Below are 16,777 nucleotides of genomic sequence, written 5' to 3'. Positions count from 1 at the left end.
TCTCTTTGCTGGGGGGAAAGAAGGGAGAGTTTCTTGTAGCAGCATACAGTTTTCTCTTTAGAAGCTGGGAGATTTGCTCATAGCCCTTAACCAGCACTTCAATCCTACACTGTGGTCAGCAAAGTCAGCAATTGCCTGCCTTCAATTCTTCACTAAATATGGAAGAATTGACCCATTCCTCACTATCTTACCATAACTTTTCCTATGAATCAGGGTCAATCCCTTTCACAAAATGAATTATTTAACATGTAGCATTGACAAAGTTGATTTTTGCAAATAAATTACTTCTAAATTCATATTGCTTTGTCCAAAAGTTTATTCATCCTGTCTTCAGATTTTTCAATTTATAAGCCCTTTAGTGCTGATTTATGCTTCCAAATAAGCTGCCTTTTTAAAGACAAGAAGTAGTTGAGATGTGACAGGAAAGATATGGATTTTCTTTTTAATAACAAGTACTGTAGATACTCCTAATATGTATTTGTAAATTTAATAATCTGTTTCTCCCCGCTCTTAGATGAAGATCAAATCATGTAATACCAGGATATACCACTGATTCTCTGGAGTTTTTTATCACTAATGACTGGGAAGTCTGTTTACTATGCAGATAAAAATAAGTAGTACAAATAGAGTAGAGGTTAGAGAACTGATCTGAATAGAAGATAGTAGATGTGAAAAGTACATGTGTGCATGGCAAACAACTGGAATGAGATTCGGGGTTGACACAAATCATTACAACTCCATGGAAGTTAATAGTGCTATACAAATTCATATGAGTTGAGAATCAAAGTAATGAAGTTTAAACTGAACCAGGGCAAGTTCAGGTTAGATCTAAGGCAGAAGCTGTTCCCTGTGAGGGTGCTGAGGCGCTGGCATTAGGGTTAGGGTTTAGGGTATTTCTGGTTCTCTATATGTTGTAGTTGCTTATAAATGGTTTCTTACACACGCAAGAACTTGAAGTAGGTAAGAATATAGTTTGTCTTGGTAGGTCGAACAGTGCACTTAAATGGTCCAGCCGCTGGATGTCTCTCTTGTGCTTACATGAATGAGGACTGGCCTTTCAGAGTGAAAACCCTTTACATCTCAGGAAGATAAATGGGTCAGTATGGAAAACCAGCTGTCCAAATGACTGAAATGCTGTGACACCAGGCCAGCTCTCGACATGATAGACTGTAAGTACGAGACATAAGCAAGATTAACAGTTGAGAAATGAGGTTTTCCTCCATTGCAAGAGCACTTCTTCCCAGCCCCATTCTTCTCAGTTGTGCTCTGCACAACTGTATTAACCTGCTGCCAGTAACTAAATGTGATTTGAGAAAACAAGTTAAAATCAGTAGTGCCTTTCTCAAGAGATACAATAGGTAAGTAAAACAGTGGAAATGCACCAGGATTTCCAGCTCAGGTCAGTTGAAGTTGGTACTAACTTCAGTTGGCCAAGATTTTCCCTTTTCTGGAAGAGTCTGCACCTTCTATTTATTTCTCTAGTCTGAAAAAAGAATTGAGAGAGACACGTTCAGACCTTCCAATGAAATCCTGGTCTGGAAAAGTAAACATTAGGAAAGACTTTTGGCTATTTGTGTGAGCTGGGGGGACAGGCCGAGGTCTGTGTTTTGCTCAGCTGCATTGCTAAAGCAATGGAACGCTTTCTGCATGCACATTATCAGCTCTTGTTTGGTTGAGGTGTCAAAAGTACATGAATGGAGGAAAATGCTTTAAAAATCCTTTTGAGGTTAAGACTTCAATGCCTCTGACTTGTGCAGAATCAAAGAGTTTCGTCCTGCTTTGTAGCACATAGCTTTCAGGGCTGTGAAATTTAGGGAAGAACAGAGTGAAGCCTCAGGCTGTGATTTCAGAAGGACCTGTGAAGGTGAGTGCTGAGAACTCAGGGCTTCAGTGATTTAAGTAGGATAATACAGGAATTTGGGGCTGGGATGTAGTAGAGATCTTTAAGTTTCAGGATAATGTGATGACTGGTTAATTTTTTCCATTCTCCACAGTATCTTCAGAACAAGTTTCATCTATATACTGTGAGCTAGCATCTTTCCTTATACTATTGAATTCTTTCAGTTAAAACCCAACTTATATTACACATTCTGAATGCTAGAAGTCTATTCTTTATTCTGGTATCTTTCAGAATTGGGCTGGATTTATTTTTTGCATCTCTCAGGATCTATGGAAGAAGTCTAGTAACATTTTACTTCAATGCTTGTCCTGTATTTGCGCTCCTCTAGTTTATTTCAGTCCCAGCTGTTGCCATGAAGTGATAGATCTTTGTGTACATTCTTTGTAATCAAAGTGGGATTAAGCTGAGGTCCTGTTTCCCTGAATGTAGCAGGAAAAAAGACAATAGGAAACAGCTCCTTTGGCAGTGGCCCAACTCTCTCTTCAATCACTGCTGCGCTCTGAATATTCTCGCTCCCTATTTTTTATCTCCTTGTGGGAATTCAGGATCATTCTACAAAGTGTTTTAATGTTTTGGGGTTTTTTTGCCTGCACATGTAACGTTTATGACTGGCTTGGTTACCCCATTAGGCTAAAATCACACACACAGCTTTGCTTTCGCCTCCACATGGATCCCACTGGTTTTATTTGCCTGTCTTGTGGCTGCCGCCTGGGGACTGATCCCTGTTTGTCTGCATTTTCAGATAAATTGCTATGTTTGAAAAGTGTTTTCCTCTCTAGGACTACAAACTGATTCCATTCCACTTTGTTTCCTGCTGGTTTTCTCTGTGGCCAGCAAGGAAAACAAGCAGGGAAAGTGTTGTCTCCTGTTTCTTTGTAACGGGTGGGTTTAGGAACCAATCTATTACCCTATGCTAAAATGTGCTGTTATCAATTCGTTGGAGCTTCACTTCTCTGTAAAGCACCTAAAAGGTGGTTTTGCTCTGTCTTATATCATATTGGGAAATTTAAATACCAGAAATGTTGTTTAACAGTCTAAAGCCGCAAAGAGGGGATGTTCTTATTGCAATGTGCTCAAAGCTTAGGGCAGATAGACCTGCCTTTTTCTATACTGAGTATTTTAAGGCCTATACTCCTTCTGGATTTTAGCTTTTCCAAGGGTAGTGTTAGGAAAGATCTTTGCCTAATCCTTCTTATGTATAAAAACAATGATCAGAAGAGGTAATTCAGTGCAAAAGCCAGATTGTGTGGTTGTTATCTCAGACTTGCAGTGAAACCCCAAGAGAGTTATTTCATCTTGTAAATTAGCATGTAATTAGAAAAGGAGTTTGACCTTGATTTGTGAGGGATGTTTGATGGTTTTTTTCCCTGGCAAAATCAAGAACAGGCAGAATCACAATCATAGAATCACAGAATGGTTTGGGTTGGAAAGGACCTTAAGATCATCCAGCTCCAACCCCCTGCCATGAGCAGGGACCCCTTCCACTGGAGCAGCTGCTCCAAGCCCCTGTGTCCAACCTGGCCTTGAGCACTGCCAGGGATGGGGCAGCCACAGCTTCTCTGGGCACCCTGTGCCAGTGCCTAAGCACCCTCACAGGGAACAGCTTCTGCCTTAGATCTAACCTGAACTTGCCCTGTTTCACTCTGAACCCATCACCCCTTGTCCTATGGCTGCAGTCCCTGATGAAGAGTCCCTCTCCAGCATCCTTGTAGCCCCCTTCAGACACTGGAAGCTGCTCTGAGGTCTCCACACAGCTTCTCTTCTCCAGGCTGAGCAGCCCCAATGTTCTCAGCCTATGTTTTTTTTCTGTAGCTTTCATCTAGATTTAGTGGTTCCTTCAGAGTTTTCAGCATTCATTCCCCTACACTTTATCTTGCAACAATATTTGTCCTAGTGTTGCCAGCACTCCCTGTTGTGTGGATCTATTAAAACCCTGCAAAAGGAGACATGAAGGGAAAGTCGCATACACAGATGAGCGCCATACAGAGCTCTTCAAGTACCAGTGTATTTTTAGTCAAAAGCAAATGTCTGTTTAATTCAAGAATTAGAAAATTGGATGGAAGAAAAATGGGTCTGTAATTCTGTTCATAATTAGGTCCTTTTTTGGTGCTGAAGCTAAGTAACGTAAAATATGTAGGTTTCTGAGCACCATAGAAAACATCAAAGCTGGTAATATAGGAGGCTCTTGTGGTCCAGGAAAAGGAGGGGGGATTGGATTCTAAGATAGTGAAAATCGGCATCACTCAGTTGGAGCTCTTGGTTTCTGTTGATGTACACTAGGTGGAAATCGGGTTAGGACTGCAAGTTGTACAGAAACAAAGCAAACCAAAGAAGCTGTGTTGAAAGCATCCATCTAGGAAAATACCAGGGGAAGAAAACCACAGTGAAAACAGCACCCTTGCTAAATTCAATTTACTATGAAATTTAATAAGGTTTCCTAGTGGGGAGTTGCTGGAAAATGTGGCCTGCAATATGATTGCTCTTTTAGCTGCCTTGGCGTTATATTTACAAGAACTACGTTCCTTTTCTTTTGTTTTCCATTACTTCTAAAGCAGCTTTCTAGAGAAAAATGCCTGTGTTTTATAACCACCTTAAGAAGCATTTGCTATGGTTGTTTCCAAAGGAACAGCTTAATAGTTTCATAAATATCCAAGTTAATAGGCTCCTAAAACCAAGGAGAATTGCCTGTAGGGGATTTCAACTTACACAGAAATAGCTACTCTTGAACTGAAACTTTCCCTCTAAGCCTGTTACCTATTACCACATACACTGCTGTCCTGATCCTACTGCCTTTTGCTGTTTTGAATCAACAGTGGGTAGGGCAATACTCCCATGAGATGGACTGGAGGGTAAAACATGATCTTACCAATTACAGCACATAAATGACATTAAGTGCAGCTTGGGACTGTAAGATCAGAAACAGGCTAATGGGGACACACTCTTTGCAGATGCAACACTTGTGCCACATCATCATAAAGCCCATTATGGCTGGATTTGAAGAAAAGATCAAGTCTTTCCAAAAGTGGCTTCCAGAGAGGAGTCTGAGAAAACCCATCTGGTTTATCTTGCATTGAGTTGCTATTTGATATGCAATAGGAGCTGCTTCTCCTTTATTTTTGCTGCATTTTTCCCCTGATTTAAACTGGAATGATGTTACGGCACCTAACAGTCTTGATAAGCAGCTTTTACTAGACATAGAAAATCATTCCTTTCTGCATAAACCTGGTAATGTGTATAAGCCTCATCATGGTCATACTTAGCAAAAACAAGCTCTTGCCTCCTCTTAGAGGTGCAGGAAACCCCAGCTGATGGCAAATTAACTTACATTGTGCTCTATTCTTCTTCCATTCAATATCAGTGTTGTACTTAGGGAGTGGGGGGTTATCCTTCTTAGGCAGCTCATGGAATCATGCTTAGGAAAGGCCATGGAAAGAGAGGCTAGAAAACTGTTAGGATTTTGGAACAGGTCTGAAGTCCTGTTGGACTTTCTGCTGCTAAAGCCTTAAACCAATCTGAATGCAGTAGTGTTGATCTTGCACTGAAGCAGGAGACTGAAACAAGACTGAGCAATGCTGGTTTGTTTGGTGCAAGCTGCTGGTACTCTCCCCATCACAACTGAGCTGGTTCCACCTAGGAAGTGCAAGTGAGCTGTGATTTAGTTTGATGTATCTGCATCCCCATCTGAGGTGCCCATGAGGCAGACACTAAGAAGCCCTCACCCTATGCTTCTTTACTGTTCCTGGGTTTGATGATTTCATTTGATGTGCAGACAAATGTGTTGATCATGTTAGGTATTTGTATTTCACATTCCTCAAGTCTCTTAAGTTGTCAGTGGGAAAGAAACACCCATAAAGTTGTTTACCCACTGGCAAGTTTTCTAAGTCTGTTATCTACAGTTCTATGTAAAAGCCTGTATCAAAATCTTGATTTTTGAAAGGTAATTCTAGAAGTACTTTGTTCCTATGGGAGCCTGGTTCCCTCCAGATAAACACATGCCTCCTTAGGAAGGATGATGAGATGTCATAGTTTTGACTTTAGACTGAGCTCTTAATTCCCTCAGCTGCTGTTTCCTGACAAATCCATCCCTGATGCTCCTGATTGCAAGGAAAAACATCTTTTCTCCTTCAGGCAACAAGGAAGCCTCTCCCCCTTTCCCTTCTGCTCAGCTGCAGTTGAACAAAAACCATCATAAAAACTTGGAGGGAGGAATAGAATTCAACATTTCTTCTAATCACCAAGCACAATATAAAACAAATCTTAATCCCCAAGGCTCCTCTCTTTAAAATGTGTGTATCTTCTTTCCCCACTATACTAGGCTGAAATAATGAGGCAGGAACCAGCCCCACTATTAGGCTGGCTCTGATCTTCTCTTCTGCTGCAGCTGACAGCATCAGTTACCTTTCTCTTGCTTAACTTTGGGGCTCCTTCTCTATTACTCTCCTTCTCCAACTGATCACTCCCTCTTCTTCGTGTCACACTCTCCTTTTCTTGCTTCTCTGACAGCTTTGCAGTTTGCTCCGGGGTTGGACCTACAGTATACTCTGTTCTGTCTCTTTGGGGAAGCTGAAACTTTGCATCCCTTGAATTTCTCTGGCTGTTGCGTAATTGAATGGAGAAGGTCAATCAGCATTTGATTATTCTGACAGTCTTCATGGAAAAGTTTGTACAGTCAAATCATAATGTAATTACAGACTTTGCTTTTAGCATGAATATATTTCCTCTCGGTGACACTGAAATTATTTACTGTTCCCAGTGCTTATGTATTATTTTGACAGAGATGCAGCAGGCTATGAGTAATTTTAAGGTGGCACAATTTAGCCCGTATGGCTTAAAACCAAGGATCTCCCCCCTTCCCTTTTGCCCCATCACATTTGATTATCAGTGGACACATTTGAATTGTCAGCTTTCCCAAAGCCTTGCTGTACAGTCTGGAATGATCAGATTAATTTAATTGCATAACCACATTGTTGCTAACTAGTGCTGAACGCCTTCTTGTTCTTGCTTTATCTTTTCCACGCCAGTTCTTTTGGGATTTATTCTTCTTATTATTCTTCATCCTGTTAGTTTAAATGTAGGAATTCCAGGTCAAAATAGCCTGTAATGTGGAAATGTAGGCTTCTAGGAGCTGTGTGGGCTAGGAGTAAACTTGTGACTTTGTCTGGAGGCAGGATGCTAAGATGGCTCAGCCGGCAGGTTAATGATGAATATTAAATGATAGAAGCAAAACAAAACTCCCAGAGAGACTCTCAGGCACAAATCTTACCCAGCAGCACAACCAGCTTGACAGCTGCCTCGCAGTAGATTGTCTTGAAAGGAAACAGTGCTGAGGCATTTCAGGATGATTTGTATACCCCTTAAAGCCAATTTGTGATGTGCTGTTTGAAAGCTGGAGGTCTTAATGATTCATAGCTTGAAGCACAGATCTGTTTTCTGAAGTAGATAAATAACAGGTAATCATATCTGTGCTCTTCTCCCTTGTATTAAGTGTTTCAGAATATTTTTGAGCTTTGTGCTTGCTTAAAACTGTGTACAAGGGGCAAGCCTTACTGTTGAAGTTGATACCAGCCCTTTTGTGTGCAGCACTTCTTCCTCTGAAGTTCTTCTATTCCCTTCCTTGGGGTGGGTTTATTTTCCTCCCTAAAAAGACCCCATTGTAGGGCACAGAATGACAAACTACAGATGGGTTTGTTTCTTTCTTGTGATTTGTCCCAGACAGGATGAGAGCTTGCTGTTCACAGAGCTCCTCCTCAGCTCCAGTGGTGTAAAGCCATTCCTGCTACATGGAAAAATTGCTCCATTACATGCAAAAACTTAAACTTAAACAGCTTGGATTTAGTTGATGTAATCCCAATACAGCTCTGGGACGATGCCACTAACAGCACTGCAGTCATGCTCTGTTTCTAAAAGGATATCTAAAGGTGAGACATTCTCTATAGCCCAGTGATAATCTTTGTTACACTAAACAAGTGAGGATCAGATTCTTGCATGTAACTTCCTTGACTTTCATGGTTATGTAAATTTATACCAGCTTAATATGTGGTTCAGTGATTTTCAGGCACCAAAAGGAAGGAGCTGAAATAACAGAGTAGGTTTTGTCAGATAACTGCATGTAGGCATGATCCATTTCGTGGTGTTATTCTGAGTATAAAAAGATCAAGTAAATCTAAACTATTTTTAGGTGCAGTGAGTCAGTCTAAATGAGTTGATGGAAAAAAGATACAAATGAAAGGACAGTCCAGTTACAGGAAGTTATGGAGAGTAATGCTTTTATATAAACATTCTGCAGAATTCACTGGGCTTTCCAAACCCTGCCTGTAAATCAAGAAGTGCTTTCCAGTGGCTCGTGGAGACCTCTCATACGGTACTGTCTTTGTTTTCAGTTCAACTGCATTAAAACCAGAACCTGTTTTAAAAGTAGATTTTTCAAGTATTGATGTATGTAATTGATGCAGTTATTCTAGTGACTATGAACAGTGTGTGCAATCAGAAAGGGAAGCGGCCAGCACCATCCCAACTGCGAAGAAACCACATTCAGTGACAGCAGTTTTGAGCTAGGATCAGGACAAGCCCTGATTTATTTCTGTTGTTGTTAAGTCAAACAGGCTAGTGAATGGGAGTGATTTTTTATGTAAGGGTAACATGAACCAGATCCATTTAAAAGACCTAGGCTAGCTTCTCTCTGCTTTCACAGTACCATGAGGAATTTACACACAGTCTCTGACAGGGCTTGCAATAAGGTGAGCTACAGTACTGTGCAATAGGAGTTTGTAACTATTTCCCCATGTATTAAAGTTTCCCATAAATACATGTTACTTTGCACAGCCGGTGCTGCTAACAGTCATTCAGATAAAATCTTGCTTAGGATTTTAGGGTTTTTCAAGCTGAAAAGTTTCTTTAGCTACTGAGGGAAATTCACATTAATGTATCTTAGTCTGCAAAGGCTACAAACAGTTGTTTTGGGATTGGAGGCTCATTTCTTATTAGAAATATCTAGTCTCTTTTATCATAAACTAGCTAAGCCTAGTAGATGAATGCTGAATGTATCATTAAAACTCTTTGACAATGTTGTGAAACACCTTTTATACAATACCTTTAAGTGGCTGAGCCTGAAAGGCTACTGGGGATCATCATGGTTTCTACCAGTGGACATACAGGCAAATTCCAAGTGATGGAATTTCCATCACTTCCAAGTGATAACAGACATGGAAGAACATGGACAAAATACACTCACTTCAGCTGAAAGGTGGAGCACGACAAAGCAATACCCCTTTGGAGTGAGAAAATTGAAGCTGGAGCTTCAGAATGTAGCATTCTTGATGCTACAGCCATCTTAGGGTCCTGCCAGCCCACAGGTCCAACCAACATTACCTTCTTCAAGTGGCTGGAAATCCCAACAGGGACAAAAGATGAAGGGAATTCAAGGGAAGCATCAGCTCATGTAACAGCCAGGAAACATAGCATTAAGGATTGCAACACTGTAGTGAGACTGGAAATCGTACCTTCATCTCTGTCCCTGGTCACCTCTTCAGCAGCAAAACTCCAGCCCTCTTAAACTAGAATGAGCATCACTCAAAGACAAAATGAGAACAATTAGTAAGTAACATACTGAATAGCAGTGTTTTTCTATCAGTCCAGGCACCTGCAAGGTATCAAAGCCAAAGGCATCAGTATTTTTGGAAGATGAGGCTGAGGATGTCGAGCAAGAAGCCAGCAGTCACAAACTGTTTAATTCATGTTGATTTTCCCAGAGCTGTATCCAAGGAGGATGTCACACTTTTCCGTTCTCAAGTTCAACCTTGTCTCTGAGTGCATCAGCAAGTTTCACCTCTTCTGAAACTGTATTCTTCAGTAAGCTATTTATAAACTCCTGCTGCTTCTCACAAGTAGAATTTCACTCTTTCCTTCTCTGCCTCAGGTTGTTACATTCCACTGATACGCTGCTGCTTCACATATAAACGTTTCTGCAGCCTGTTTTATTCCAGCTCCAAGATGTGCTAAACTCAAAGGAGACCATTCAGAGAAATGAGAAGGAAGTATTTATCCTTGGCAGCAGCAATTTAGAGACATATGTAATATTTAATGTGTAGAATCATAGAGGCTCAATACATACTCAAACATCCCTACTAAGCATGTGTTCTTAAAATCCTTTCCTTGTAGTGATAGGACAAGGAGTGATGGGTTCAAACTGAAACAGGGCAAGTTCAGGTTAGATCTAAGGCAGAAGCTGTTCCCTGTGAGGGTGCTGAGGCGCTGGCACAGGGTGCCCAGAGAAGCTGTGGCTGCCCCATCCCTGGCAGTGTTTAAGGCCAGGTTGGATGGGACGTGGGCGACGTGGTCTAGTGTGAGGTGGCCCTGGCCATGGCATGGGTTTGGAACTGGATTATATCCTGATGTCCTTTCCAACCCAAACCATTCTGTGATTCTATAATCCACTAAAACTGATAGGTTGGTCTTTTGCATGCTCATACTGACAACTTTTCAGCTATCCAAAGAAGTTGTCATCACAATTTCATGTTTGCCTCCCATTTTTGTTGTGTCAGAGATCAGAACTCTGCAGGGTGTCACTTCTGACCTGAGTTCAAGAAATACATGGAATAGAACATGTTTTAGAAAGACTGTACAACTCTCACCTTTGTCTAAATTGCTAGATCTGTCTGTTGTGTATCTTAACCATGTATGTTTGTCTTCCTGTAACACAAAAATACATCACCAATGCCTTGAAAGTCCTACTGCCCTGTTCTTACAAATTACTGCATACCTGTTTTAAAGGACAGAGCATAGTTAAACAATAAACAAGGAAAAAGCAGTGGCATTCTTAGAATCATAGAGTCACAGAGTAGTTACGGTTGGAAAAGACCTTAAGATCATCCAGTTCCAACCCCCCTGCTATGGGCAGGGACACCTCACACTAAACCACGTCACCCAAGGCTTCATCCAACCTGGCCTTGAACACTGCCAGGGATGGAGCATTCACAACCTCCCTGGGCAACCCATTCCAGTGTCTCATCACCCTTACAGTAAAGAACTTCTTCCTTATATCCAATCTTAACTTCCCCTGCTTAAGTTTTAACCTGTTACCCCTTGTCCTGTCACTACAGTCCCTAATGAAGTGTCCCTCCCCAGCATCCTTACAGGGCCCCTTCAGATACTGGAAGACTGCTGTTCTTGAGACACTTCCAAGCATAACTTAGGACACACACGTTACCTAAGAATATAATCTCAATTTAAACAGGTAATCCCTTCAATTAATTCTTTTGCCACAGGTCTGATGCTGTGCAGTTCTGCAGTTCAGAATGAACACAGTTTTGGGGAACAATATTTATTCTTTCCAATGTGTTTTTAGGAGCTTTGCTCAAACATAAAGATTATTAAAAGGTTCACTGTAATTATCAAGTTTGATTTACCAGGCCTTTTATCTGTGATCATTACCAAAACAGCACTTTAGTGTAAAACAAAGGGTATGGAGCTGCAGCCTCCAATGAGAAGCCTCCCAGGATACTCTTTCTCTGCCACAGTTATTTTGAACCAGCTATCAGTTTCACCTGTAAAGTTACCCTTCAGGCACTTTCTCTTCCAACCCATATCATTCTATGAGTCTGTGCATAGGAAAAGCAGGGAGAGGACAGGAAGGGTAAACCACTCACCGCTGATGAGTTATAATCTAGCTACAACGTTTTGAAATGCAGCTGGATATGCTGGTCCCAGATGAAGCCAAGACTATTACAGTCATCACAGCAGCACAGCTACTGAAGCCACCCCATGAGAAAGCATGTAAGGAAGGGAAGAGAAGGGGGAAAACCAGTAGGCATTGGAAAATTATTTGGGAAATGCTGGTAAAAGAATAACCACCATTACCACCAAACCCACGTGAATCCTCATCAAGCTGTCAGGTTACACCTACACCTCTGGGCAGGTGTCATCAAGGGGACAAGCCCCAGCTGCTGCTGGTACCTAATCCAAAGGTCACCAATAGTAATAGTATTATCATAAACCAAAAAGAATTCTCTGAAGCAATAGTATTCTTAGATGTTATTTATTCCACCCCAGAGCACCATCCAACAGCAAGGGGGGCCCATGGAGTCCCTCCTGCACATGAAGAGATCTATCGTAAGACACAAACCAAGTATAGAAATCTGTAACATTGCGAAAGAAAGGACAAATAACATAGAAACAGCTTTTCTGGTTATTCACCTGCCAGGCCCCTGCAAACATAAAGTGCAGAATGAGCTAATAAAAGCTTTCCTTCACAGGAAGTGGCCAGAATGTTAAAGAAATAGAACAAACTATAGAACTGTATTTTTATCTATATTATTAATATAGAATTTGGAGCAATTTACATTCTCCTTAAGTTAGTGAAAGTCAGTGACTAGCAGCAATTTATATAGCACATGCTTTTAGGGCTCTCTTGTTGCTGAAAGCCTGTCAGAGAAACCTGGTAAAGGGGGCTGCTTTCATCCATCAGGATGTGCAGCTTTATATTAGGTTAAAACAAGAGGAAAGGATGAACACACACTTCATGGCAACAGCAAGGATGAAGCTAGAGTAAAAACAAAGTAAAACTAATATAAATGAAAAATGAGAGCTGCAGTTGTCAATATAAAGAAGCTAACAATATCCACAGGATACCAAAGCACTATTATAAACTTGTGCTGTAAGAGTATGTGCGAAACAGTGGGCTACAATTTCCTTTACGTGTCAGAGTGGAAGAAGCTACAAGGAAATCATCATAATCTAATACAGATGTAGGTCTTTAATAATCATGTAACAAAAATAGTGTGTTGTTTATTCAAAACTAACATAAGAATAGTCTTAAAATCTTACAGTAGTTCTCATGGGGGAAAAAAGATTTATTTTCCTTGCTTTACAGCTGTAGGCTTGGCCTAAATATTCTACAGTAACTGCATTTGAAGAAATGGAGTGGGTTCAGATTCAGTACTCTCAAATCTGATGCGAGATTCAGTATTATCAAATATTAAGTCCCACAGTGCTTTTTAAAATGGAAGCCTCTATTACACCTGTCTGTACATCTGATACCTACACTCACTTGAAGCACAGAGAACTGCTGTTAGCTCAAGGCATTGTGGCAAGGTGTTAGATGAAGCATTCACACTTTTCCAAAGAGTGGGAAACAACTTGGGATTTAAAGAAAACCAGTCATGTTTCAACTGTTAAAAACTTCCTTGTCTCTTCTACATAATGTAATTTTACATTACACATTCGTAAACAGTGAAACCCAGGCAGAAAGAACTCTCATATGAAATAGTTCCTGTAATCCAGAGCAAAGAGCCCAAGTGTATGACACTGATCCAGATCTGTTTGTTTCCTCTGAACTATGTGTGTACACACATAAGTCGTTTTCTGAACAGAAAATTGACACATGGGAGCTAATTGCTGTAATGAACCTCAGAGAACAGGGAATCGAGATAATATTCCCTAGGAACTCAAAACTCATCCTTAATGTTGAAATGTGGCTGATCTTCAGGTTTGAAGGCTAGGTTGGGGCTGCCATCCTCATTCAGGATTCGTCGAGAAGTATAGCCAACAATTGGGTATTTGGCCTTATAAACATTATTGAAGATATCATCCAGGGACTTCAGTTCCTCTTCTGTGAGTCCTGTCTGAATGAGAGATGGGAAAGAAAGTCCTGTCTCAAAGAAATAAAAATACAGATATCTACATGCATTTTCCTTTGTTATTGATTACTGTAAACTCTGTGGTCAGCTTTTGGGTTTGCTTTGCAGAGTGTGAATAACAAAACTGACAGTATAATCTGTAATTTTATTCTTTTCATTCAAATTCAGCCTTGACAGAACTTGTCATATCTTCAGGTCAAACAAACCACTCATCTCCCTTGGTTTTCCCTCCAGAAGTAAATCACCTCCAACAAGCAGCAACCCACTGGGAGAGGCAGCGTTCACTGCCAAGTCAGTGACACAGGATACACTAACTCAATTGAAAAAGAAAGGGATTGACTTGCTTTGGAAGCATCTTTTTAAGGAGACAGTGATTTCCCTTTTATGTGCTTACGTAGGTTGTATTGATTCCACTGATTAAACCCCTTCCTTCCTCTTTAAGGCTGTTAGCACTGCACCCTTCCTGAGCAGTAAACACATATCCATTTGATGTGTTTCAAGAATATTAATGTATTTGGGTTTTAAATATGGAAATCAACTTTAATATAAGTAATAGTATCACTCATCAGCTTGCAAAAGAACAAAACTCTGCAAAATGGAATTAAACTAATGGTCTATTTTCTTACTATGTCATGCGTCAGATCTGCTGGATCCAGAGACATCTTTGCAACTCCTCGTGTTGAGTCTTTCCCAACCAAAGCATTGTAGGGGGCTCCTTTTCCATAAAACTCTGTCAGATAAATAATAATACTACAGTGATGATGTGACACTGCACAGGGTATGTTCAGTGTTCAGGGTTTTCAGCCTCTATTCTTCCCCAGCCTGTTACACTGACAAGTTCTGACACTGTTCCCCAGTTACACTTGAGCAATAGCCCAAGTCTAAAACTCTTCTTTCCAAAGCTTTTGATGTGTTACTCTTTTGTAGTATATTCCAGTCCCTAAAACCAAAACACAGCAGAGGTTGGGTTCTACAATACAATCGCTGAACTCCTACATTGCCCTCTTAAAATCGACCTGTTCCATAGGGAGCTCTGCTTTATGTTCTCGTGAGAGATTTGTAGGCTCAGAATTTGCAGTGGCAAGCCTTGCCTAACTTAGGATTCAAAGGGAAGCCAACATCTATGTCCAGACAAGCTGCATTAACAAGCTTAGGACAAAGCCATTAGTTGGCTTATGACGACATTAAGGCAAGTGTCCAGGGCCCCCATGGTCCCTTCAAACATTTTACAGCAAACCTGGATGAAGTATCCGGAGTTCAAATTAAAACACCTGTAGTTCTTAAGGAAGGCACAAACTGCAAACACAGCACTAAATGGGGATTTATAAAAGGAGTAAGTATATTCTTTCTGTTGTGACTGAACTGCAGGTTTCTCATACATTGGGAATAGTTAAAAAGGGATTCCTGAATAGTAACATGAAAATGAAATGGACAGGAGAGGAGAAGCAAACTCACCTTTGCCAGAAGTGACATCAAACACTACTCCCTTCACTGCCAGGTAAATGGGCTGCCCTTCCTGGAAGGAAAGCCATCAACATACCTTCAGCACTACAGTGTAGGCAAACAGCAGTTAGCGTTAGCTATGAAATCCATAAGGACACAGGATGAACATTAAATTCTCTGTTGTATGCTTTTCCCTGTTTGTGTGTATACAGCAAACACATCCTCTCACTTGGAATTTCTTGTGCCCTGAGATTTATGGGCATTTTTTGAGCATTTAAGCATATGCAATGAGAGAACCTTTCTAATCTAAACGTCACAGTCACAAAAGACACATCCCTCCTGCCTGCTCAGTGATGATCAACCGCATCTATTCCTAATGCAGATGGATACTGCAAGACAAAAGGGTGTATGGCCAACAGTGTTATTCAATTAAGAGAGCAACATAAACACACACAAATCTCATCTGCTGACATCTGTTTTACTTAAGCCAGTGTTTCTGCTTTGTCTTTCACGTGTAAGATGTATTATTAACTCAGACGCTGGCAGAATTATCTAGAGAAGGCCCTGAGGAGGGCCAGTTTGTCTATAAAAGCCACAATGTGTAGGAATATAGGACTTTATAATCGTGGATGTGAAGTCCTGTTGAGACTTGTGTGTCACAGAAAGCCAAGAACTCTTAAGCTGAAATTGCTTTGTTATTTGTATGATCTCGTAGGGGGGAAAAGCATCTAAACACATGGTTTAATGAATGACTGAGGAAAAATCACTGCGGCCGCAGTTATGGCAATCTGCAACACGCTGGCAACAGCACCTTGCCAAGCAGGCTGCGGACAGCACAGGAACATCTGACTGCACGCAACTTCAGCGGATCAAACAGTGCAGAACCCGCAAACGACAACTGCTCACGGGGGCCCAAGAGTCAGTTACCCCGGCAGGGAGGCACAACGCGGCCGTACAGCGCGACAAACCAAGGCTGAAGGAGGTGTCCCCGCGGCCCGCCCGCCCCTACCTGCTGCCCGTCGTATCTGGCCAGCTCGGGCTCGGTGAAGAGCCGCACCGGGGCCTCGGCCGGCGGCCGGAACCGCAGCTCCCGCTCGGCCTGGGCCGGCAGCGCACCGAGCAGCGCGGCCAGCAGCAGCCGGGCCGCACCGGCCGCCATGCCGCGGAGCTCGGGCTGCCGGCCCCGCACCGCCTCCTCCGGCACCGCCCCCGGTGGCTCGGGTTTAGGTGGAGGTACGAGGGGGGAGCGAGCTCACTGCGTGTAGGGCAGGAGCAGCGTGGAGCGCATGGAGCCCCGGGTGCGGTTCGCATCATCAGGGCCCTCGCTATGGCTTCTTCCATCGAGTTCATTCTTGCATAGAAGCATTCATGTTGTGAAGTGTGTGGTGTGGAGGAGACTCTGTTCCCTGTCACCACGGAGTGCACTTCTGTGTCCGCAATAAGGAGAATCCCAGACTGGTTTGGGTTCTAGGAGACCTTAAGCTCCCCCAGTTCCAATCCCAGACCCCTTCCACTGGAGCAGCTACTCCAAGCCCCTGTGTCCAGCCTGGCCTTGAGCACTGCCAGGGATGGGGCAGCCACAGCTTCTCTGGGCACCCTGTGCCAGCGCCTCAGCACCCTCACAGGGAACAGCTTCTGCCTTAGATCTAACCTGAACTTGCCCTGTTTCACTCTGAACCCATCATCTCTCGGCCTGTCCCTACAGGCCCTTGTCCCGAGCCCCTCTCCAGGTTCCCTGCAGCCCCTTTAGGCACTGGAGCTGCTCTCAGGTCTCCCCTTCTCTTGTCCAGGCTGCCCCAGC

The 16,777-nt window shown here is 42.2% G+C and overlaps 1 protein-coding gene across 1 annotated transcript; it reads right to left on the bottom strand.

Annotated features, from left to right (window-relative positions):
* Nucleotides 1-12,729: 12,729 nt before the first annotated feature.
* Nucleotides 12,730-16,150, bottom strand: NENF (neudesin neurotrophic factor). The gene is made up of 4 exons (XM_034061195.1): nucleotides 15,986-16,150; nucleotides 14,989-15,049; nucleotides 14,160-14,263; nucleotides 12,730-13,518 (listed from the first exon to the last, which is right to left on the bottom strand). The coding sequence occupies exons 1-4, from the start codon at nucleotides 16,133-16,135 to the stop codon at nucleotides 13,342-13,344; spliced, it is 492 nt and encodes a 163-aa protein (XP_033917086.1). The 5' UTR covers nucleotides 16,136-16,150; the 3' UTR covers nucleotides 12,730-13,341.
* Between the last annotated feature and the right edge of the window lie 627 nt (nucleotides 16,151-16,777).

Source organism: Melopsittacus undulatus, chromosome 3 (genome assembly GCF_012275295.1).
Source record: "Melopsittacus undulatus isolate bMelUnd1 chromosome 3, bMelUnd1.mat.Z, whole genome shotgun sequence".
Lineage (NCBI taxonomy): Eukaryota > Metazoa > Chordata > Aves > Psittaciformes > Psittaculidae > Melopsittacus > Melopsittacus undulatus.
This window is presented reverse-complemented; position numbering and strand designations above follow the sequence as displayed.

Bases quoted from the DNA above. Each gene is read 5' to 3' on its own strand.
- NENF (XM_034061195.1), bottom strand. From the start codon at position 16,135: ATGGCGGCCGGTGCGGCCCGGCTGCTGCTGGCCGCGCTGCTCGGTGCG. The intron at 14,264-14,988 runs GTGAGTTTGCTT...TTTATCTGACAG, and splicing joins TGATGTCACTTCTGGCAAAG to AGTTTTATGGAAAAGGAGCC. The intron at 13,519-14,159 runs GTAAGAAAATAG...TCTCTCATTCAG, and splicing joins CAGATCTGACGCATGACATA to ACAGGACTCACAGAAGAGGA.